Source organism: Artemia franciscana, chromosome 7 (assembly GCF_032884065.1).
Source record: "Artemia franciscana chromosome 7, ASM3288406v1, whole genome shotgun sequence".
Taxonomy (NCBI): domain Eukaryota; kingdom Metazoa; phylum Arthropoda; class Branchiopoda; order Anostraca; family Artemiidae; genus Artemia; species Artemia franciscana.
Genome location: NC_088869.1, coordinates 16587037 through 16611100, shown reverse-complemented (window position 1 = coordinate 16611100; position 24064 = coordinate 16587037). Strand labels below are relative to the sequence as shown.

General features: G+C 33.8%; 1 protein-coding gene across 2 annotated transcripts in view; it reads left to right on the top strand.

The window, feature by feature from the left end:
* LOC136028908 (F-box/WD repeat-containing protein 7-like) overlaps positions 1-22280 on the top strand; it is a 65847-nt gene extending 43567 nt beyond the window's left edge. Inside the window, exons 6-9 of one of the 2 annotated variants that reach the window (XM_065706869.1) lie at positions 4931-5146; positions 8322-8489; positions 15648-15834; positions 19919-22280. In XM_065706869.1, the coding sequence (XP_065562941.1) occupies positions 4931-5146; positions 8322-8489; positions 15648-15834; positions 19919-20130 (783 nt within the window). In that variant the 3' untranslated portion in view covers positions 20131-22280. The remainder of the gene's footprint in view (positions 1-4930; positions 5147-8321; positions 8490-15647; positions 15835-19918) is intronic. The other variant, XM_065706870.1, reaches the window with a different exon arrangement.
* The last annotated feature ends 1784 nt before the right edge of the window (positions 22281-24064 follow it).

Here is a 24064-nt window from a genome sequence, read left to right as displayed (position 1 = left end):
AAAGCATCTTAAGTTGACGGAACAGTTGAAAGTCATGCCAGCTCTTGTATATGTTCACCTCAAGGGTTGCCTCTCCTCGAGGCCTTGTGACAGCCCGATTTGGCCACAGAAAACGTCAATTTATATGATTCTCTCTACGCGTTTCCTTTACATATTCGTTCTTGTAGGTGGAAAACAACACCGTCTATAAAGATTCAATCAACAAAGTAAACAATAAGTTGATGTAACTATGTATTTTCCCTAATTTGATATAAGCAGTAGGAAATCTTAATGGGGGAAGGTTCAATATATTTTTTCATAACCTTATTTAGCATATTGTTATAAAATACAAGTCAAAACTGATTGACAGGGCGTTGATTGATGTTACTTTACTCTATACTTTTCGTGCCATATTACTTGTTTGCTTGTGCTTCTGTGTATTAGGGGTCGGTACCGTTTCTTTTTCTGTTTTATTTTCCACCGTTTTCTGTTTTATATTTTTAGAAAATGGAAAAACAGGTAGCTGTTCTTTCTTTACCGTTGTTGTTTCTGTTCATTTTTATTTCTTATCGTTTTTGCCGTTTCTGTTTTTCTTAAACCCGTTTTCTTCATTTTCCGTGCTTTGGTTATGAATAGAATCATATCATATTCTTGCGACTTTTACTGGATTTGGACTTTTCCCACGTATTGAGTCCAATCCAAGCTTCCAGGGTGAGTTTCGTTAGTTCAAAAATGTCTGAATGAGAAGGAGCTTGTAATCAGAGAAATTTAACATAGTAGCAATTTAAGGTAGGCTAATGTAGCTACATAGATGTACTAAATAAAATAAAACATTTTCAACTGAAAGTAAGGAGCAACACTAAAACTTAAAATGGACAGATATTATTACTTATATGAGGGGAATCGCCCCCTCGTCAATACATCGCTCTTCATGCTAAAGTTTTTTTTTTAGTACTTTCAGATTTAGTCTAATTAAACAGCTTTTGTCATTCAGGGGGTCAAAGTGGGAGATTAAGTCGTCCTCAAAGACATAGTTGTTAGATTTTTCCACTAGGGTAAACACAATAGCTATCTCAAAATTTTAATATGATGACTTTGAGAAAAAACTAGCGTGGGAGGGGGCCTAGATGCCCTCCAATTTTTTTCTTCACTTAAAAAGAGCACTAGAAGTTTTAATTTCGTTTGAACGGGCCCTCTCGTAATATTCTAGAACCAATGAGTCAATACAATCACCCCTGTGGAAAAAAAAAACAAAAGAAATAAACACGCATCTGTGATTTTTTTTTTTTCTGGCAAAAAACACAAAATTCCATGTTTTTGCAGGTAGGAGCTTAAAATATCCACAATAGGTTTCTTTGATAAGCAGAATCTGATGGTGCGTTTTTCATTAAGATTCTATGACTTTTAGGCGGTGTTTTCCCCTTTTTAGTATATATATATATATATATATATATATATATATATATATATATATATATATATATATATATATATATATATATATATATATATATACATATATATATATATATATTTGCAATGAAAATTTTTTTTTGCAATGAGTTAATATTTGTGATTTGGTAAATTTTATCATATTTAGTTTACCTATTGTTGCTAAAAAGAGGGATATATTAACAGGATAAGCTTGTTTTGGTGTTACTTGGTTGTTTTACATTTGCTGGGTTTTTTTTTCATATGCATGTATTTTGGGGGGGATACCTGACACGGGGATGCCATGGATATTCTGTGGTAGCCACAACACTTGGCTGGGTAGAGAATTTAAAGTGGCGAAACCCTATAGGCCAGTGTATTCTCCTGATGAGCCCTTGTGTTGGGTTGTTGCCTCTGAATTATTTGTCTTTATTATTTTTTCTATTGTTTGGTAAATGACGACTTATACTTATTGACGACATGACTGCCTGTCCATGGATTATTCTTTAGTCCATTTTCTGTCCATGGGATGTATACCATTTGTGCTGTATAGGTACTTATCTCTTTAACCCACCTCACTCAAGAAGTGAAATTAGGTTAATATTAATGAAATATACCTAAGTATTATGAAAATATTATACTTTATAAGCAAATTTTAGCTATATATTGGTACGCTAGGGGGTGAGGCGGAGGGAGCTGATGATGATACTTTCATCAAAATCCTGGGGGGAGACGAAGTTATAGCCAATTTTACCAAATCAAAAGTAAATAATAGTAAAAACTAAAAAAGAAGCCATTTGGTACCATAAAGTAACTATTTTGCACTATAAAGGTACTTTATAGTACTATAAAGATAAATATAAACTATAAAACTGATCTATTGATGCTTGAATTTTGCAGATTTTGACAAGATTTTGAAAGAAACTAAATTTCAGGGGGGGGGGGGCAAACTGGCGTCTGTTTGATCTTTTTTGGGGAATGATTGGTCCGTTTGATATTTGTTTTTTTGTTGTTTATTAACCAATATTTGTTTAATGTTCATTTTACTTTCATAAACCGAAAAAAAATGGAAGTGTCTGTTAAAACGACCATTAAAAAGAAAAAGACTGACCGTTTCTGTTTTTTGGAAAAAAAATAGGAAAAAAGAAACGGAATTTCGTTTTTTTCCGTTTCTGTTTGAATCTGTTTATCGTCCGTTTCTAATTGCGGTTTTTTACCGTTTCTGTTTGAGCTAAAATCAGAAACGATGCCGAGCCCTACTGTGTATCATTTTACAACCAAATACCACCACTTCCTGCACCAACAATCTCTCCCTCTTGGCCTCCCCTTACCAGTTTCCTCCTTTTTGTCGCAAAAAAGCGCAAAAAGACACAGCAAATAAACTGAAATAATATTTAGAAGATTGGATGCTTCTACACATTTCTAATAATCTCTAAAAGTGCAAAAAGTCACTATTAATAAACTGGAATAATGTGCAAAAAAGCCGTTTTTTATCCACATTTCTTTGTTATTAAAAATAGTGTGTGTTTCATATATTATCTCAGTTTGTTTATGTTTGTCATCCTTATTATATTCTGTCTAATTTTGATTAACAATAATTTATATGTTTTGCAAATAATAATTTGAGCTTGGTTTCCATAGGAAATAAATTAATTAGGAAACATAGGAAACAGTGTTGTTTTAGGGAGGGGAAAGGACGTGTCGACCAAATTTTTAATCCTAAATTAATAATTGAGAAGAGGCTGAGTCATCAGGCCTCTTCACTCTTGAAGTTAATAGGTTGTCAACAAGTGCTTGATTCAGTTAGATTTAGGGAATGTCCTATCCTTGTATTGTGTACCATATAAATACATTAAAGTGATGAGTTCAACATTGATGTGGTTAAGGTAGGAAATGAGGCTAGTAACTGGTTTCATAGTGAATAAAGAGTTAAGCAGGGTTTAATTCTATCCCCATTTACAAGGTATTTGTCCTAAGAAATATGGTGAAGGCTAAGGAAGATCATGGAAAGAAACTCATGTTAAACGAAACTCTCCTAAACTTTGATTATGCTGATAATTTGAGCATCTCTGACGAAAATGTTAGTAAAATGTACCAGCAAAATAATGCTGAAGTTAAAAAAGGAAATGGAGCTAGTAGCTTGTTTCGTATTGAATCAGGAGTTAAACAGGGTTGCGTTCCATCCCCATTTACAAGGTATTTGTCCTAAGAAATATGGTGAAGGCTAAGGAAGATCATGGAAAGAAACTCATGTTAAACGAAACTCTCCTAAACTTTGATTATGCTGATAATTTGAGCACCTCTGACGAAAATGTTAGTAAAATGTACCAGCAAAATAATGCTGAAGTTCAAAAAGGAAATGGAGCTAGTAGCTTGTTTCGTATTGAATCAGGAGTTAAACAGGGTTGCGTTCCATCCCCATTTATATGGATTATTTTGATAGACCTTGTCCTGAGGAAGACAACAAAGGCTTTGAGAGAGCATGGAATGAAATGGGAGGCTAAAACTCTCATAGACTTAAACTATGCTCATAATTTGAATCTCCTATATGAAAAAGTAAGGAAATTAAATTATTTTTTGGAGGTTTGGAGAGTTCAAGGTACAATAATAGGTTTGAAGATTAACGTTTAGAGGACAAAGTCGCTTAGACTTGGAATAAATGAAGGTGAAGGGGTGATGTTGGAAAACAAGGAGATTAATCAAGTAGATACCTTCATTTACCTGAGTAGTATTGTTAGTGAAAATGGGGAATGCATTGAAGATATTAAAATTAAAATAGTCAAGGCCCAGGATGTTATTTTGCAGTTGAAAACAGTTGGAAAGAATAGGAAGATAGTCTGCGAACCACGATTAGAATTTAGGAAGCTACTGTAATGATAGTAGTCAGTATAGGTATGAAACGAAGGCGCGTCGGAAGATGGAAGAGGATTTGTTAGATATTTTCTAGAAACTTTTCTACAGGTAGTTTTGGGTACCCCTTTTACTCACCGTATTTCACGTAATTCAAACAGCAAACTTTATGGAAAATGGGGTTGCATCCCGGTTTCTAGCACTTTAACGAGAGAAAGACTGGGATGACTAAGGTATGTTTTGCGTATGAAGGATGACAGATTGCCAAAGATTGTGTTTTTGACCTTCCATCCTGGCCCAAGCGATAAGGTTGTCTCCGAAAGGGGTAGGAAGAGATCATAAGATGGATCTGAAGGAAATGGAAACTTCTTGGGAGGGTGTTAAGAGTGAACGTTTGAATAGATTGGGATGTAGGAGGAATTTCCCCAGCTGTGTAGGCCCTAGGTGGCTTCGTACAGTGGTTAGTTTTTAGTAACACTAGCGTTAGCTTATGATAGATGATATATGAATTTAAATAACATGATAATTTAAAGATTATAATGTATGTCACATACAATATAGTAATTTAATTTATTATATTATATTTGCATATTTTCTCTCTATTGTATTTTCATCAGAAATGAAGACATATTCCCTTTTGTGACATTTTCAAATTGATGATCCGTTACAGGTATGGGATATGCGTACGAATAGTCCCTGGTCAGTTATTACGCTTTGTGGTCATTCTGGTACAGTCAGGTGTCTTCACTTACTTGATAATAGACTGATTAGTGGATCAACTGACCGAACAATCAAGGTTTGGGATCTCTCAATTAATTTACAATGGTCCGGAATCGCTTGTAAGGTGACGATGGTCGGTCACGAAGATACTGTTCGCTGTGTTCAGGTGTTTCTCTCGTAAATTTGTCTCTCTCCCTCTCTCTCTTCCTCATACGTTACGGATAACTTTTCCCGAAAGGAAAATTTTACTTTAACGATTTAATGACAATAGCTTTTGAAATACTGTTCATAATCAATTGGGTCAACCCAATTTTGTTAAAAACAAATTACCAAGTTAACCAGCCTGCTAATAACCCCCAAAGAAAAATACAAAAATAAGTTGTAGGGGTTAGTTAGATATATTTAACGAATTAACAATTTAACTAATTACTAAATGCTGACGAAACAAAAAATCGAGTAAAACCTGAAAGGAGATAACCAATCTAAAAAAAAAAGAAACAAAAAACTTAGCTGCTACCTAACAGATAGCTGCTCAGTGACTTCTAAAAGCTCGTAGGTACTAAGCTGACTCCACGAGTCGAACCCGGGAATAACCTGGAATCGGCCAGAAATCCTATAGGAAAGCTGGCCCTGGTTCCACTTCTATGCTTATGATGTAATTACCCACATGACGAGATTCATAATTCGGGAGAAATTAATTAATAAATCTAGTTAATTAAAATAAAAATGAATAAGTTAATCACTAAGAACCTCAGGATTGAAAAAACTGCAACATTGGTGTACAAAATTTCCTGACTGGTAATTAGTCAGGAAAAAGGCAATGACAAGTTTTAATTGTCTGTCTTACTTTCAGAACCTGTAACTTATTGAACCAAGCTGGAGTATCTTGAATTCCTTCAACATTTCTACCTTTTAATTTTCTTCTTTTGATTTCCTCGGTTTTATGTCCTAGACATCGGTCTGATAAACTGGTACTCTCCTTGCATTCCCGGTCACAGAGTCTTGCGGCGGGTATTTTATATTTTATGTGCTTTTATTGTTATAAATCCATGGTTGAGTAAAATAAATCCATAGTTCTATATATTAATTAAATAAAAAAAACAAGTTTTTTTAATGAAAGTAAGGAGCAACATTAAAACTTAAAACGAACAGTAAGAAACTTAAACAGTAAGAAACTTAAGCGTAAAGAGCGGGGCGTTGAGGAGGAAAAGCCCCTTTCAAATACGGAGTAATTTCTGTTCATACAATGTGTATTTATAATACACATAGAATTGTGTATTATATGTACAATAGAATTTACGAACAATGTGTAAAATTTGAGAATGTGCAAAAATGAAGGAAGCCTTAGATGTATCAACTTATTCAGATAAAGTTTACAATTGACGATAATGATAACCGTTCATTTTCTATGACCAGCATATGGTAACTTTAGGAACAAGTACTTTTTTCAATAATTGCAAGTCGATTTGTTCCAAATTTGTTGTTATGTGAACTAAAATGGCAGGAATTAGCTTTTTTGTGTTTGACAGGGTTCTCTTTTGTTACCTATAAAGGGAACTAAAACTCGAAAATTCGATTCAAACAGGCTCTCTTCCAAAATTGTACTACCACTTGTTTGATACGTCTATTCATAGTATAAAAATCCATCAATTATACCATATCTTATGTACCCTGGGTATTTCTACATAGTTTCAAATAATGAAATCTACTTTTAGGGTTCTAAGAATCCCCCCACCACCGTCCTTTCAAATTCTGGCTCTCCAGCATATATTCCTCTTTATTTACTGTCCATTACTCTGAGGAGGTTAGAAGTTGTTATCTGTACTTTTCTTACATATCAATTAGCGTACCCCTTCTGCAGTGTCACAAGCTAATTTGTCGAGATAGGGGGAGGGGGGGATGGTTTGTTTAGTGCTAACAGAAACTTTTTTCGATCGAGATGTAACTTGTAATAATTCTCATTCCTATTTGCAAAAAATATTAAATGACTTATTGTTTCCCAGAGGCAAATTCCCCCAACTTATGGGTACAAGCCGACAAAAAAGACTGTTCAAAGAATTCGGCTAAAATCAGTAAAAATGACGAATCTATAATCAGTTTCAGACATTTCAGCCCCCTCCCCGTCCTAATAAATATGTTTTTTGGTACATTTTTTCAAGGATGATGATAATTCTTGAACCATTGGTTTGCTAATATTAAGCTTGAATATAAGAAAATGGGGCTTATAGAAGGGAGTAGTAACCTACCATCATTTCAAGGGAGTCAGCATCAAACAGATCGTAAGTAAAGACTGACCAAAACTCTAAAAAAGAACGAAGTTTTAATTACAATACATATTCAACAACGAAATCTATTATTCTTACCGGATTCTTAGTATATAAAATCTACTAATTTTAAAATTGTTCATTCAATTACCACATGAAAATACACACAAATTTATAAATAAGAATGAACATCCCCAAAAAGGGTCAGACGAAAGACAACAAAACCGCCGACAATGCTGCTTTGCGATGACCACTGAGTAAATATTTTGCTCCTTTCCCCAAACAAAAAGTTTCAAGTCTTCTTACCCTCTCCCATACAAAATAATCTTTGGAAGTTATATCTCGATAATCCAGTCGTGAAACAAAGCTGTGAAAGTAATATTCCTCAGTGAGAAACAGATACCCCATATAACGGTAGATCCAAGGTAGACTGCCTTGGGGTAATGCTTGAGTGGATTGTTTTGGCCTTAGGATTCAGGTCATTGCCAGGCGTGTAAATAGGGATAGGACAGGCTTTAATCCCGTGTTCTCGTAAGATTGTCTCTACGATTTCTTGCGTTTCTGATATTAAACATTTGTGTTTTTTATTTTCTTTTTTTCAAGTTCGTCGGCTACATCCGTAGCTGGCTGTCATGCCAGTTCGTATTTACAATTATTATATTGACTTTTATAGCATTAAATTATTAATTGTTTTTAATAATGAGAGTGGGTGGGGATACATCTCGAGGGGGAGGGTCATGGAGGATCCCTCTCGTCTTGATATTGGTATAATCGTCATCCAGGATGGGGTGTTAGGGGGCTTGATCCCACTCGAAATTTTTGTTTGAATTGTAAAAATGTAACAAACACGCATAAAAACAAATTTCTGTTATGTTCCCCCCTGAACAACCTCTCCCCCCTGAACCAAAATTCTGGATACGCACTTGGTCCTATCCTGAGATTATTGAAAAGCTGTGGTCCAAATATCTACTTTTTGCAATTTTGAGTCCCCCTCTCTATGAAAGATGAAAGGCCCCCCCCGCGATGGTTGGGCTTATATGCACCCATGAACTACTTAATTTATTTTATTCCTAACAGATGGATGAGAAGAAGGTTGTTAGCGGCTCTTACGACAGAAGTGTTCGCGTTTGGAATATAAAAACAGGAAACTGCGAAAAAATACTTAATGGCCACGAAGATCATGTTTTATGCGTCCAATTTTTTGGTGATATGCTTCTTAGTGGATCTGCAGATAAAACAATCAAGGTGCCTTTACTTATAAATTATCTTTATCCTCATTTGCTTTTAATTTAACTTTCTCTTTTAAGATTTTTTTTTAGGGGGGGGGGGGGGCTTGTCTAAAAGATAAAATAGAACGTAGAACTGTATCTGTATCTGGCAATGCAGTACCTAATTTCTTTTCAAATTTAAGATTGGCCCAGTGGCCCTGAAAATTATTTCAAAACAAAGAAATGAATCTGAAATCACAGTTCGTGGTAACGAACTGTAGTAAGGAGTGACCCGGCTCAATAGTAACCAAAACTCAAAAAAATGGAATTTTGATACCAATAGCTACATCAAAAGAATCGCATTTTAATGCTGATTTTAAATATTTCATCAAGTTTCATCCAAGTTTCATCAAGTTTAGTCTTACCCATCTAAAGCTGCGAGCCTGAGAAAATTTACCTTATTTTAGAAAATAGGGGAAAACACCCCATAAAAGTCATAGAATCTTATTGTAGAAGTTTCAAGCTCCTATATACAAAAATGTGGAATTTTGTATTTTTTGCCAGAAGGCAGATCACGGATGCGTGTTTATTTGTTTGTTTGTTTTTTGTTTTGTTTTTTTTTTTTTCCAGGGGTGATCGTATCGACCCTTTGGTCCTAGAATGTTGCGAGAGGTTTCATTCTAATGAAAATGAAAAGTTCTACTTCCCTTTTTAAGTGATAGAAAAATTTGAGGGCACCTAGCCCCCTTTCACGCTAATTATTTTCCCAAAGTCACCGGATCAAAATTCTGAGATAGCCATTTTATTCAGAGTAGTCGGAAAACCTTATAACTATGTCTTTGGGGACGACTTACTCCCCCACAGTCCCCGTGGGAGGGGCTAAAAGTTACAAATTTTGACCAGCGATTACATATAGTAACGGTTATAGGGAAGTGTACAGACGTTTTAAGGGTGATTTTTTGGTTTGGGGAGGGGTTTAGAAGAGGGGGATATGTTGTGGTAGCTCTCCATCGAGGAATTTGTCATTGGGGAAGAAAATTTCCATGAAGGGAGCGCAGGATTTTCTAGCATTATCCAAAAAATAATATGAAAAAGTTTTTTTAACTGGAAGTAAGGAGCACCATTAAAACTTAAAACGAACAGATTTTATTACGCATATGAGGGGATAACCTCCTCCTAATACCTCGCTCTTTATGCTTAAGTATTTTTAGTAATTTCAACTATTTATTCTACGGCTTTTGTGATTCAGGGGTCATTCTTAAGGAATTGGGAAAAATTCAAGCTTTATTGTTAAGAGCGAGGTACTAAACATGAAAATACAAAAGTTCGTTAGGTAAGCTAATTTGTAAGTTACGTGTATCTTTTACTAATAAAAACATTCGTAAAAAATTTAAAGTTCTAGTTGCCTTTCTAAGTAACCAAGAAATCGGAGGGCAACTAGGCCTCCTCCCCCGCTCTTTTTTCTCAAAATCATTCGATCAAAACTATGAGAAAGCCATTTAGCCAAAAAAATAAATTTGCAAATTTCGTTTTAATTATTCATCTGCGGAGAGCCAAAATCAAAACATGGATTGATTCAAAAACGTTCAGAAATTAAATAAAAAAAAGTTACTCTACTTTAACAGTAAAAAACTTTAGCGTAAAGAGCTGGGCGTTGATGAGGAAGCAGCCCCTTTCATATACGAAGTAATTTCTGTTCGTTTTAAGTTTTAATGTCGCTCCTTACTTTCAGTTAAAAAAAACATGTTTTTTTTTATTTAATCTAAAAAAAGAGAAACGGGTCTATGACCAGTAAAAGGAAACAAAGAGAACAAAAATCAAATGTATATTTCGCCTCTATAAAACAAGGCGTCGGCAGGGTATAAAAAAGCCTAACTAGAATCTAAAAGTAAAATAATATAATTAAAAATGTATACAAAACTAAACAAGCTAACTAATATATATATATATATATATATATATATATATATATATATATATATATATATATATATATATATATATATATATATTTATATATATATATATATATATATATATATATATATATATATATATATATATATATATATATATATATATATATATATATATTTATATATATATATATATATATTTATATATATATATATATATATATATATATATATATATATATATATATATATATATATATATATATATATATATATATATATATATATAGTTACTCACTTATGCAATTGTCAGCTACCCTCGTGAACCTTAAAAATGTAACTGGATTTTAAATATGAAATTACAATTAAATTTAATTATGTTGTTGTGACATAATTCTAAGGAAAGCGTTCGATGCCGCCAAAACCTGTCAAAGTGTCATTTATTATTGTTTTTGTACAATAGCTATTGTGGTCCTATTCTGTGTTTATATTTTTTCTTCTGAATAGTTTAGCGAGATTTAATTGAAATATTAGTATCCCTAGGTAGAGAAAAGAGGAATGATCTCTCACGTGTAAGATGGGTTACATGATCCCTGAAATTGTTTTGAGAAAGCTGATTTTATGGTATGATTTTTTGTTTGTAATTATGTTTTCTAGACTTTTTTTTTGATAGTGTCAATCAGATTTAATTGGAGTATACTTTGTCTCGGTTGAAAATAAAGGAATTATCTCTCAAGTATAAAATGGGCCGAAGGATCCTTGAAGTTTATGGGGGGGAAAGCAATCAAGTGTCTTTTTTCTCATAATCATTTTTGTAGATCTCTTATCTGTTTCTAGTTTCCTGTTTTTAGATACATTTTTTTTCTAGAATGGGTAAGTAAGATTTAATTGAAGTAGGTCTGTATCTAAAGAAGCATTAGGGAATGTTTCCCCTGTCAAGTTCTTTTATGTAGTTTGATACAAGTTTTTCTGTTTTTCGTTTTTTTATAGCATTAGTGGGATTAAGCAAAACATATTAAATATATATGTAAATGCTTGTCTAGAAACACAGCTTGCTGGTTTTGAACCCATTTAAAATCTCCTGAACTCCTCCCCTTATATAGCCTTTAATTCTACCATTCTGTGATACGAGCTACATAAATTAAGAATATAAAATGGTCTATAATTTGCCGGCTAAAAATGATTCATAAATTGCAATCAAATTTACTGTTTTTTTTTCAGGCTTTAACTAAACCAGCGAGATAGGCCTGTTTAGCCTATTTGAAACCGCTTTTAAGCCATGCTCACCTATGAATTGAAGAGTATTAGAATAGTAAAATTACGGCAAGTGCTTAAGAAAGAAAGAGTTTTTTTTATTGCAGTCTTACTAACACTAATAGGATTAAATGACAGGGTAATACTACTACGTAGACACATTAACTTACAACAGAAAACAGATGGTGCTATAACAGAAAACAAATAGTGGGAAACAGCACTTTTTTTATATCGACAGGAGGAAAAGAGGTGTATGCCAATTATTTTCTAAGGTGTAAGTTGGAACAAAGGGTCCCAGTAGGATTTTTGGGCAAGCATGTTAAAATACAATATATTATGTGCTTCGATCGGAAAACACAGTTACCTGGTATTTTATTCCTTTGAAATATACTAGTATTCTTCCCCTAAGGCTTTGCAGCTTTAAAACAGCGGCACTACAGATTGCTTTGCTGTGCCATTGTGTAACATAAGTGGCTTAACGTAAGAATGGAAACTGATCTATAATCAGTCAGCTAAAAATAATCCATCAGTCAGAATCAAGTTTACATAATTCTGTCCCTTACTAAAACCAGTGTGACATCCGTACTTATCCTGTTCTTAGCATTATGAATGTAAGAGCATTGAAATAGCATAAATACTACAAGCGCTTAAGAAAGAGATATTTATTTAAGGGAATTCATTGTCTTAGTAGCACTAACAGTATTAAATGTGATTAGCAGCACTAAGATAAAACAGTAGATGATGCAGACCAGTATGTGTTTTGGTGAGATGTGATTTTTATTCCAACACCAACAAAGCTTACCTAAGGTATTTGAAGCAGGCACAAAGTGGTTATTAAGTTCTGCTTCTCTATCACCCGGCAGATATCCTCAGGTACTCGTTCATGTTAGATGGCTGGGGCTGTTTACCTCTTGTCATATTTTCCGCATTACCTGGTATCTATTCAGGTAAAATGAAACCTTGAATAGTCCACTTAATACTGCAGCTGCGGTGCTGCTCAGCTGGCTAGTAGTAGTAGTAGTATTCAGGTAATAAATCCATTTATGAAACTAATTGCAGTAAAATCAGAAAAAGCTTAATGTTTAGGGAAGCAGTTAAGAAATAGGACCCATGCTTTAAAAACAAACAAAATGAAAATTTATCAACGTAATTGACTCAAAGATGGGTTAAGATTTAATACTAAAAAAAAATCTTCCATAACAATTTTTGGTACATAGTGGGTCGAATCCATGTTTCACGTGCATGGGTCTTAAGAACAAGTAGCAAGCTTCTCGCCCAACTTTACCACAGCGAGGATCAAACCCTTTGCCTTTTTATTGCCAAGCATGGGATCAATCTACTGTGCAGCTCTAGGGTGGTTGAGATTTAGTAACTTTTCTTGAATCTTGCCTTTTGCTATCTTGCTTTAACTTTCTAATGCTTAATTTGAGTGTGATCTTGTAGTCTTTGAAATATCACTAGTTCCAAGTCAAGATAGACGCACCCAGTCGCACTGGTATATATCCTAGGTGTTGGGTTCTGATAGATATTCTGATCTCCTAATTTGTGAAACCTTGAAACCGAAGTTAATTGCTTATGAAATAAAACATATTATAGAAAAAAAAATCTTGCGGGTGTCTTAAGGTGAGGAGGTAGGCTCGAAGCCACAAAAGGAGGGCAGGATTGTAGTTATTAAAAATTCTTAATAAGCATATTATTTTTTGTCATTCATTCATCAAGGAGGCACACTCGTGCCTCTATAAAGAGGCGACACACGACAATGTTAAGCGATCTTCGGTTCCAGTGGTCGCAGACGGATGGGGAGGGATGCATTTCGTAGCCCGAGCTCCAACTAAGAAACCTGCAAAATTTCATCCCCCTCCAACTTTTTCTTCATGGGGAAAATCTGGCCGAAAGTTTCGACCTGTCAACCGAAGCCCCCCTTTAACGTTGTCCGATCGGGCTGAAATTCACAAGTTAAGGTCCCCTAGGGCCCAGGAGCTTATCCGCGAAATTTCAGCTTGATCCGATAACTCCTTCCCTGTTTTCCAGAAACCACGCATAGCCACTTAAAATTCATTTACTTTCTTTTTCGCCACGCCTACAGGTCACATCCGACATCGGATCTGGGTGTACGAAGACTCATTCGATGCGGAATTCTCCGAGTAAGTGCCCATGAAAGTTTCGTAGGAAAATCTTAACCCCCCGAAAGTTTCGACCCTCCAACTCCCCCCCACCCCTTTTAACGTTGTCCGATCGGGCTGAAATTCACAAGTTAAGGTCCCCTACGGCCCAGGAGCTTATCCGCGAAATTTCAGCTTGATCCGATAACTCCTTCCCTGTTTTCCAGAAACCACCCATTAGCTATTTAAATTAACGGATTTCTCTCCATAAGAGCCCATGTTAATTTGAAATTTTTAAAAGCTATTGAGAAGTTATATTTACACACATGCAAGTTATTAGCTCAGTTGGTAGAGCGTGAGACTTTTAATCCTCGGGTCAAGGGTTCAAGTCCCTTACGGGCGGTTTTTTTTCACAACATCAAAAAAATTTTGATAACACCTGGACAGCTTATCATTTGAGAGATAACAGAATATTAGCTTCTTATGAGCAAAAGAAACATTTCGGTCATTCTATCTATTTTTTTTCTATTTTATACAATGATTTAAAAGCGGGGGGGGGGGGGGGGTTCCTCTCCTAATTCCTGTACGAGGAGTACAGGAATTATTAAATTACATCCACCATGGATTGTAGAAAAACGTACAGAATTAATATGAAAAAAATTAAACCTGTACAAAAGAGTCTTTAAAAGCGGGGGGTTTGCCTCTCCTAATAGTCTTCTTATAGTCCTAATAGTCTAATAGTCCCATGTTAATTTTTGAAATTCTTAAAAGTTACGAATATCAACATTCAAGTACATCAAAATAATCAGCTCGGCACGGCGAGAATGACTGCAAGCATCATAAAAATCCAGCTCCATTCCAGAAAAATTTTTGATAACACCTGGACAGCTTATCATTTGAGAGATAACAGAATATTAGCTTCTTATGAGCAAAAGAAACATTTCGGTCATTCTATCTATTTTTTTTCTATTTTATACAATGATTTAAAAGCGGGGGGGGGGCGGCAGCCACCCAAGTTCCTCTCCTAATTCCTGTACGAGGAGTACAGGAATTATTAAATTACATCCACCATGGATTGTAGAAAAACGTACAGAAATAATATGAAAAAAACTTCGTTTTCTTAAAGAGTTAAAGAGGCTGCGTCCCAAAGTCGAACCTTAAAACGTACAGGAATTAGAAGAGGCAGTTGGGGGGCTGCCGCCCCCCAAACCCCCAGCTTTTAAAGACTCTTTTGTACAGGTTTTTTGTTTTTTTGCTAACCTCCAGCTCTTGGCTTCGGAAAGGCCCTCTTTTAATTAACAAAAAATTGAAATGAATGAATAATGGAATAACTTCGAAAAATGTTAAACACAAGAGGACAGGAGAACCATTGCGCCGAAACTAGTAATTAGTAACAATGAAGTCCCCCCCCAAAAAAAAAACCTGTACAAAAGATTCTTTAAAAGCTGGGGGTTTGGGGGGCGGCAGCCCCCCAACTGCCTCTTCTAATTCCTGTACGTTTTAAGGTTCGACTTTGGGACGCAGCCTCTTTAACTCTTTAAGAAAACGAAGTTTTTTTCATATTATTCATCATGATAAAACGACCAAACTAAGAGATTAGAATTTTCAGCCTAATTAGTGTTGATTAGCCAGAAATTAGACATTTTTCGCAAATGACAACTAATTTTTTTCTGGGAGTAATTTGATTAAGTCCAGGCGGAGATTCCCTATCCACTCATTTGTTTTATAGACTTGACAAAAAAAAAAAATCTGGATTTTCTATTGTATTTTTTCGTGAACATGATCAGTTTTGTCTCTGGATGGCTTAAATACTGCCAAGATAAATATTTTTTGGCCGATCAGTATTTAAATGTATATCCCTCAAATACGTGAAAAAATAGAGCTGGACGTTGATTGTAAAAAAATTTCTGATGTCTCTTTTAGGTATGGGATTTGCCTTCTGGTTCTTGCTCAAAAACCTTACGAGGCCACAGAGACGCAGTTACGTGTATATCTTTTGACCAATCACGATTGTTTTCTGGGTCCTTAGATCGAACAATTAAAGTGTGGAATTTAAGCTTAGGAAATTGTATCAATACAATTGACTGGATGTCATCCGAAGGACATACAGGTAAGTCAATCTTTTGTTTTTGTTGTTACTAATTGCCAGTTTTCATGTGACAATGGGTGGCTAAATAGCGCGCCGATTTCATGGCTAAACTGCCAAATAGCTAATGGCTAAGGGGCCAATCGGTAACATTATATCAATACAATTGGTTGGATGTTCCCTGAAGGACATACAGGTAAGAAATTGTTTATTGGTGTTCTAACAATTGCCAGTTTTGATTTGCCAATGGATGGCTAAATAGTTCGCCAATTGGTGGCTATAATATATGTTTATAAGCCAGTAAGCATTTAAATTTGATATTGAAAGTTATGCAGAAACCAATTGTTGTTCAATCAAAGGACTCAAGAAGAATATTTCTAAATTACCAAATGTATAATGGCTAATGTGCCAGCTGGTAGTCAAAACCTTTGCCAGTTGAAACATTTTGACCGTTTTGTATAAAGCTCTTCATACTTTTAATCATATATTTTAATCATGTGACTACAAGACCGTCTAATTGCTGATAAGGTCAATTTAATACGTTCGGTTATCCTATCGAAGCCAAACTTTCAATTGGAAACTTAAAAGGTGCGTAAAACCTAATGACGAAAATGAACAATCGAAATCTTTCTAATAATTGGATTTGTCAGAAAAACTGCATAAATCTATGCCCAGAGGCTCTAGTCTGTAAAAGACTAAACACGACATTAACAACAATACTTCAATTAAAATAAGGACAAAAAGGGAAAAAACAAAAGGATTTAAGCTTCATCGGCCTCAGACAACCGACTACACACGGACGCACACACACACATATATATATATATATATATATATATATATATATATATATATATATATATAGCAACTTCATCAATCAAAACCAAATTTGAAAAATGCAAAATTCAAAAATTTCAAAACAATTTAATTTCAACAATTTAAGAATTCCGATAGAACATCACGTAAAGATAACTTATTTGACAAAATTCCCCAGAAATACCTATTAGGTTTGATGTATTTTGCATCGAACCTAGAAAACGGAGAAAATCTTAGGATTCGTTGATTCAATTTTCTTTCTATGTCAAAGATGATATTAAAAAATGTAGTTAAAATCAAATCTTTAGTTTTTAGATCAAAGGCTAGAGAAAATCGTAAGATATGAATCTGAAACCAGTGCTATATACAGCACTATATACCTATTATAAAATACAACGCTTCGATCCAGTAAAAATAGAGTATATATTAAAAAAGAAAAAAGGAACGAAGATAATTCACAAATATCTTAGCCATCTTCAAAGGGCCCGTAAAGCTTCTTCTATAAATGTGAATTGATTGTTGTAAATTTGCAAAGTGCAACGTGTCAGCCAACTTATTGTCTGATGGAAGGAGTCTTTCGCCCAAAGACCAATTTAAAGCTAGCTTAATGTGGTCAAATTTAGACAAACAAAACTAAGCACGCTGTGGACGAAGCCCGCGCTCCCCGCTCCCCCTCCCAAAAAAAGGTTTATAAAAATATTTAAGATGGTTATCATATTTTCCCATAATTGTGTTGCAAGAGTAACACTTTGGTTTTGTCGTGCTTTTTTTTTTTTCTAACACCCCGATTTCAGCTTATTCATAGAAAGTGGTGAGGGTCTAACCTCTGCAATTTTTACTCAAAGTGTGGACCTTAGGCCGGATTGGTGAATATGATTTTGCATTTTGGAAAGCTTCGTAGAACTCTAGCTTGGGGCCAAAATGGATGGTTTTTGCTTGTCCTTGAGACAGAGCTTATAGTGTGTGAATTGAATTGGAGTTTTATAGCCTATGTCAGAGAGAACTATCTGAAGTTCTGCAGTCAAGCTTTCGTTTCGTCAAACCATGTTTCTGCTTTCGAGTGGAAAGCTCCGTTCTAGCAGGCAAGCAGGCAGGCATCAGTTTCAAATTGAATATGGACTAAAATCTATAAGTGTTAAGTATATGCGGCAGTTACCCGGCCCCACAGTCAATATATCTTCTTTGAGTGATAAATAGAAAAATTTACAGAAACAAAAAGTGAAAACCAGAAGTGCTACCATCTATTGTTTCTACCTATTTCTATTCGTGATTTCAGATAGGTTTATCATTCGGTTTTTTGCACTTGGGATTGCGGCAGAGAAATGGTATTAGATGTGCCTGTTAAACTTAAAAGTTCTCTCATTGCTAAAGAAATTAGAGTTTATCTTTTGCTCCTTTCTAAGTGATGACGTTAGAAACTTGGCCTACGGAAAACAAGGCAACGTTTGAACTAAGACAGATAGTTTTTTTTTTCGACGGCAATCGATAACTCTTGACGAGCTGATCAAAGTATATGTCATATATTTTTTGGTAGAAAAATTCCTTCACGAGATATACCAGATTGAAAGTTAAAAGGGGTTGACAGCTTCAGTAGTAAGGAACACACTGAAACTAAAAATAGGCTGATACCAATTGTGAGACATATAGGGAAGTTTTAAGCAGTAGTCGGCTGTTCTCATAATCATCTTTGGAAATGAGGGGTTCGCAACTTTTGCTAGTTGGTGTATCTATTATTTCTATCCGATGTATTTGATGGTAAGACCAATTTGGTTCCAGTGGTAAGACATGTAGGGGACTTGTAAGTAATAATCGACTGTTAGGCTACAATCATTTTCAGTGATGAGGGGCTTTCAACTTTAGCTAGTTCCAATGAGGGGTTTGCAACTTTTGCGAATTGGTATACCTAGTATTTATTTTAAGATCCTTACAGATTAACAACTTTAGCGTTTTAATTGAAGTGACAAAATTAATTGTTGCTCTCGCAATACTTTACTCGGCGAAGCCGAACAAAGGTTTCCGCAACACCTCACGTTGCCCATGCAACGTAGATCCAATTTTGATACCATTCGTCAGTAATCCTTCACGGACAAAGTTTGGGGGCTCTTACGCTAATCTAAAAAATCCATTAATTTCTTTTTAGTGAGTTTTAATGATGGAGTATAAACATATTTTATATTGCTCTTTATTGTTTTTGGTGTTTGTCCATTTGGGTGATCTTCCGTCTACTCCCTACCTAGTATTACGTACCTTGTCCGTGAGTTTCTCCTTTTTTAGTTTGTGGTTTTGTTTTACATTCATTCATTTACTTCTTTGTGTTTTAAAGTTCAGCTCTTATGTCCATCATACACAGAAGTTATGAGCTCAGCTCTGTTTGGAATGTGTTGTTTTGTTGCAATGTTTGAATTTCTGGAATTTATATACATAATTATTATCATTTGTTTTACTGTCTCTTTGGCTACTCAATTTTTCTTGTAGGGAGAGTTTTCCTGGGGCAAATTTTCCGGGGGAATTTATTCCCTATATTTCCCGTAACAAATCTCATATGTGGAGAATGGGTAAATTGCATAACTTACAGCCTTGTCCAACGGATTATGGGGTTCATATTATCCCTAAAGGCATAGTTGTTTGACCTTTAAAATATGTTGAACTAAATGTCTATCTCAATATTTTGATCAGATGTCTTTGGGGAAAAGGGGGCATGGGATGGGGACTAATTGCCCTCCAATTTGTTTGCTCACTTAATAAGGGCACTAGAATATCTTATTTTCGTTCGAATAAGCCCTCTCTTGATCTTCTAGGACCATTGGTCATGTACGATCGCCCCTAGGAAAAAGTAAGAAACACGCATTCGTGATTTTTCTTCTAGCAAAAAAGTACAAAATTCCACATTTTTATAGATAAGAATTTGAAACCTCAATAGTAGGGTATTGTGATATGCTGAATCTGGTGGTTTTTCATTAAGATTCCTTGACTTTTTGGTGGTGTTTCCACTCTTTTTCAAAAATCTGACAAATTTTCTCAGGCTCGTAGCTCTTAATGGATAACATTAAGGATAATGAATTTTGCTATAAAATTGTGATTTTTAGAGTCTCGGTTACTATTAGGCTGAGTCTCTCCTTACTTTCAGTTCGTTATTACAAACTGTTTGATACTGTATATATTTGCTCTGAAGTTTTCTTTGTTTTTCTGCAATCTTATTTTCTAATCACGTCAAATTTTGTTTTACTATTATATTATATTTAATAATATAAAATACAATGTTATATTATATTCTCAAATTGTTTTGTTTTAGGCGTCATTCGCTGTCTTCAAGCTGATGCATCAAAATTAGTAAGTGCTGCTGACGATAGAACCCTTAAAGTTTGGAGTTTAGATACTGGGCAAAGAATTGCAACCCTGAGAAATCATACAGATGGCGTTACTTGTCTTCAATTCAATGACTTTGTGATTGTTTCTGGGTCTTATGATAGAACTGTCAAGTTATGGGATTTCAGTGTCTGTTAAAGTACTCATGGATTGGCTGCTGTATGAATTTTAAAGAGGCCAATTCGATTAAGTCCATAAAAATAAACAATGGGGGCAGTGAGAAAGGAAATGTGTCGCTGGTTCTGATTTTGCTTATAGCTTAGTCAAAACAACAACTTTTTGGCATTGTTTTTTACCATTTAGGATCATTTACTGCAATTATCACCCTGTTCAAATGATTTTCAAAAAAGGTTCTAAACTGTTGGATGGATTTACCCTAATTGGGTTCTAAAAAAAATATTTGCCATCTTACACAATGTGTCAGAATGTACTTGTTGTATTTAGTTTTTTAGAAATTGATCCTTGATTTTACGAATTTCTTTTTAAAAGTACAAATAGTAGGGTCAATCATTTGCTTCGTCACGAATATCTAAGAAAATTGTAAATTTATTAATCAATTTCGCTTCTGGGCTTGTTTCTTTTTCTCAACTGTCTTTCAAGAAAATATGTATGGAATCTTAATTTTTTTTATATTAAACATATACTTTATAATATAGACAAATACCATTGAATTTCAAAATATTAAGATTTCATATTAAGTACAATATTAATATTAAAAATTAGGTTTGGTATTTAGTAGTGTTGCGACTACAAGCAATGTATCAAATTTGTTTGTGATAATTTATTGTATCATTATTTGTGTTTAGGTGAAATTTTTGTAAAGATAGGGTTATATGATGGTAGGCGCGTTCCGTGAGTAGTTTCTAGCGTAGACTGAATCTAAAAGGCTCTTTAAAACATCGATTTAATGATATTTAAAGTAAAAATCCTTGTTTTGAATAAATTAATGCTTAATTATTTTATTAATGCTAATAATTATCTCTTTTCGTTTTGATTATACTACTTCTTCAAAGTTAGCTTGCTAACTTTGTAACCAGTAGCCTAACCACAATTTCTTCTTCTACTTGCATTCTTTTGCTTCTTCCAAGTTAGACTAATAACTTTGCAGTTGGTTGGCTAACTAACAAGAAAATGAACAAAATTCATTTTTCTAAGAAATTAATTTAAAAATACTGGGACAATTGGAAAATCTTCATATGTAGGGTGTGCAGTCCCCCTCTCCCTCTATAATTGACTAATAGGTGAGGATAATTCTTTTGACCAAATTGGCTAATTGTGATGTCAGGATGAATGAATGAGTAATCTTATTTGACAAAAGCAATTAAAATAATTGTTTTAAAGAGTAGTTAGTTAATAAGTTATTTATTTGGTATTTAGTACTTTAAGTGCTACTTTTGAGAATTATTAATTTAATTATTGTTATTATTTAGTTGGTAATTTAAAAAGTAATTATTGATTTTATTAGACAAAAGTAATTAGAATAAGTAATTTTATTTGACATAAAAGGTCAAATAACCGATAACGCTAAGGAAAGGAGAAGGAATCTCTTTTTCAAAAAAAAAGTTTGTTTTTAAAATCGCCTAAAAAGGCTTTTTAGGTCTTTATTTGATGCTCTAATTGGTAGTCCTAAAAAAATGGTAATTTGTTCAGAACAGGTTAAACTTCTCTCATTCTCTCCTTCCCATCTTTTGGTCTGTAATTATCAATCGTGTCATTGATTTTTGGAAAACTGGGAAAGTAACCGCCATTGATGAAAAAGTGTTTTAAACTATTTTTCTAAATAATTTAGTGTAGAGTTGGTGGCAGTTATTCAGGAGAATTTAGTTTATGTAATGAAATAAGAGTTCACTATTAAACCTAATCGAGATAATAGTTTCCGTTCTCGACTTAGCAACAAATGGTGATTTTGCCTCACTAGCAAGTTTTACTTAACAAGTTTTTAATTTTAGGTTACTATAGGCTTTTCTTCGTTCATTACTAGGCTGCAGCTACTGCTGCAACCAGGATGGAACAAGATTTGTAGGAAAGCAAAAAAAAAAAAAAAAAAAATCTGAACATTCTGAGTGATGTTTAGGCCCTTGTTGTTTGTAAGACAGAAAAATTCAGAAAGTTTTCTTTTTTATTTTATTTTAATCAAATAGAAAACAACAATGGGGTATAAAAGATGATGAAATAAAGAAAAGACAGAAAAAAATAAAATAATTTAAGGAAAATATGACAAAATGTCGATATAATTATTACCAGGAAGAAAATAAAACTACATTTATACTCAGAAATAACATCCCAAGATATCAGTTTTTTTTTTTTTTTTTTTTTTTTTTTTTTTTTTTTTTTTTTTTTTTTTTTTTTTTTTTTTTTAAGAGAAAAGAAACTTTCGGCAAAATAGAAACACTTTTGAAAATGGTCTCATTTTTTCTCATTTTATTTCGTTTTGATTATGGTCTTGTAAAACAGAAAAAAAACGGTAGAAAATGTGATTGAACTATTATCATTTAAATTTTCAAGGAAGTTTGTAAAACTTTCAGAGGAATTTGAATTATACGATATAAAATTTTCCAGAATTTTTTTTCTTTTTCTCAAAAATGAAAAACAGCACTGGAGCATAAACGATGATGAAATAAAATAAAAATAGAAAAAATGACTTTAGGAACAGAATAACAAAGAATCGTTCTAACTAACATCAGAGAGGAAAAATAAGTTGATTTCGAGAAATGAAATTCGGAAAACGTCAAAAGTTACATTTTCTGCAAAAAAAACTTTCTGAAAAAAACACTCTAAATGTGGTCTCTTATTTTCTTTTATTTCATTTGTGGCCTTGTAAAATACCGAAAAAAAAAATAATCGTTCATTTACGCTAATAAAAAAAAATTCGTATGATTTAAGTTGCAAGACGTACATTTTTCAGGGGATTGAAGAAAAATGGTCTTGGAATGTAAGAACTTCTTTTTTCTACAAAAAAAGTAAATAAAGAAAATTAGGCTTTTTTGCAAAAAAAAAGAAATACTTTTGTAACTGATCTTTGTTTTAAATAGCGTTCTCGTAACATCAAAATTTTTTTTAGCCTATTCCTTAGTGAAAAAAAAACAGAAAAAAACAAGTTTTTTTAAATGAAAGTAAGGAGCAGTATTAAAACTTAAAACGAACAGAAATTGCTCCGTGTATGAAAGGGGCTTTTCCTCCTCGACCCCTCGCCCTTTATGCTAAAGTTACACTCTTTCTCTTTTTAAAACAGTAAAGAAACAGTAAGAAACTTTAGCGTAAAGAGCGAGGCGTTGAGGAGGAAAAGCCCTTTTCATATACGGAGCAATTTCTGTTCGTTTTAAGTTTTAATGCTGCTCCTTACTTTCATTTAAAAAAACTCGTTTTTTTTTATTTAATTTCTGGACGTTTTTGAATTAATGCATGTTTTGATCTTGGCTATCCACAAATAAATAATTGAAACGAAATTTGCATATTAATTGATTGCAATAAATCGGAAGATTTGAGAAAAAAGGAGCGAGGGAGGAGGCCTAGTTGCCCTCTAATTTTTTGATTACTTAAAGAAGCAACTAGAACTTTTTACAAACGTTTTCATTGGTAAAAAATTTACGTAAATTACGAAATAACTTACGTAACGAACTTCTATATTTGTATTTTTTTATGGCGTATATGAGGGGGTTCGTCGATACCTCGCCCTTTACACTAAAGCTTAAATTGTGTCCCGATTCCTTAAGAATGAACTCTGAATCACAAAGGCCGTAGAATAAATAGTTGAAATTACTAAAAATACTTTAGCGTAAAGATTGAAATATAACGAGGAGGTAAATCCATCATATGCGTAATAATTTTGTTCGTTATAAGTTTTAATGCTGCTCCTTACTTTCAGTAGAAAAAACTTTTCATATTTATTTTTTCATTGTTTTTTCAAGTAATGCTGGAAAATCCTATACCCCCCTTCATTGAAATTCTCTTCCCCCATGAGAAGTTTCTCCATGGAAATATCCTCCCAGGTAACCCCCCCCCCTCAACTCTCCCCCCTAAACCAAAAAAAAAATCCCCCTGAAAACGTCTATACACTTCCCAGTAACCTTTA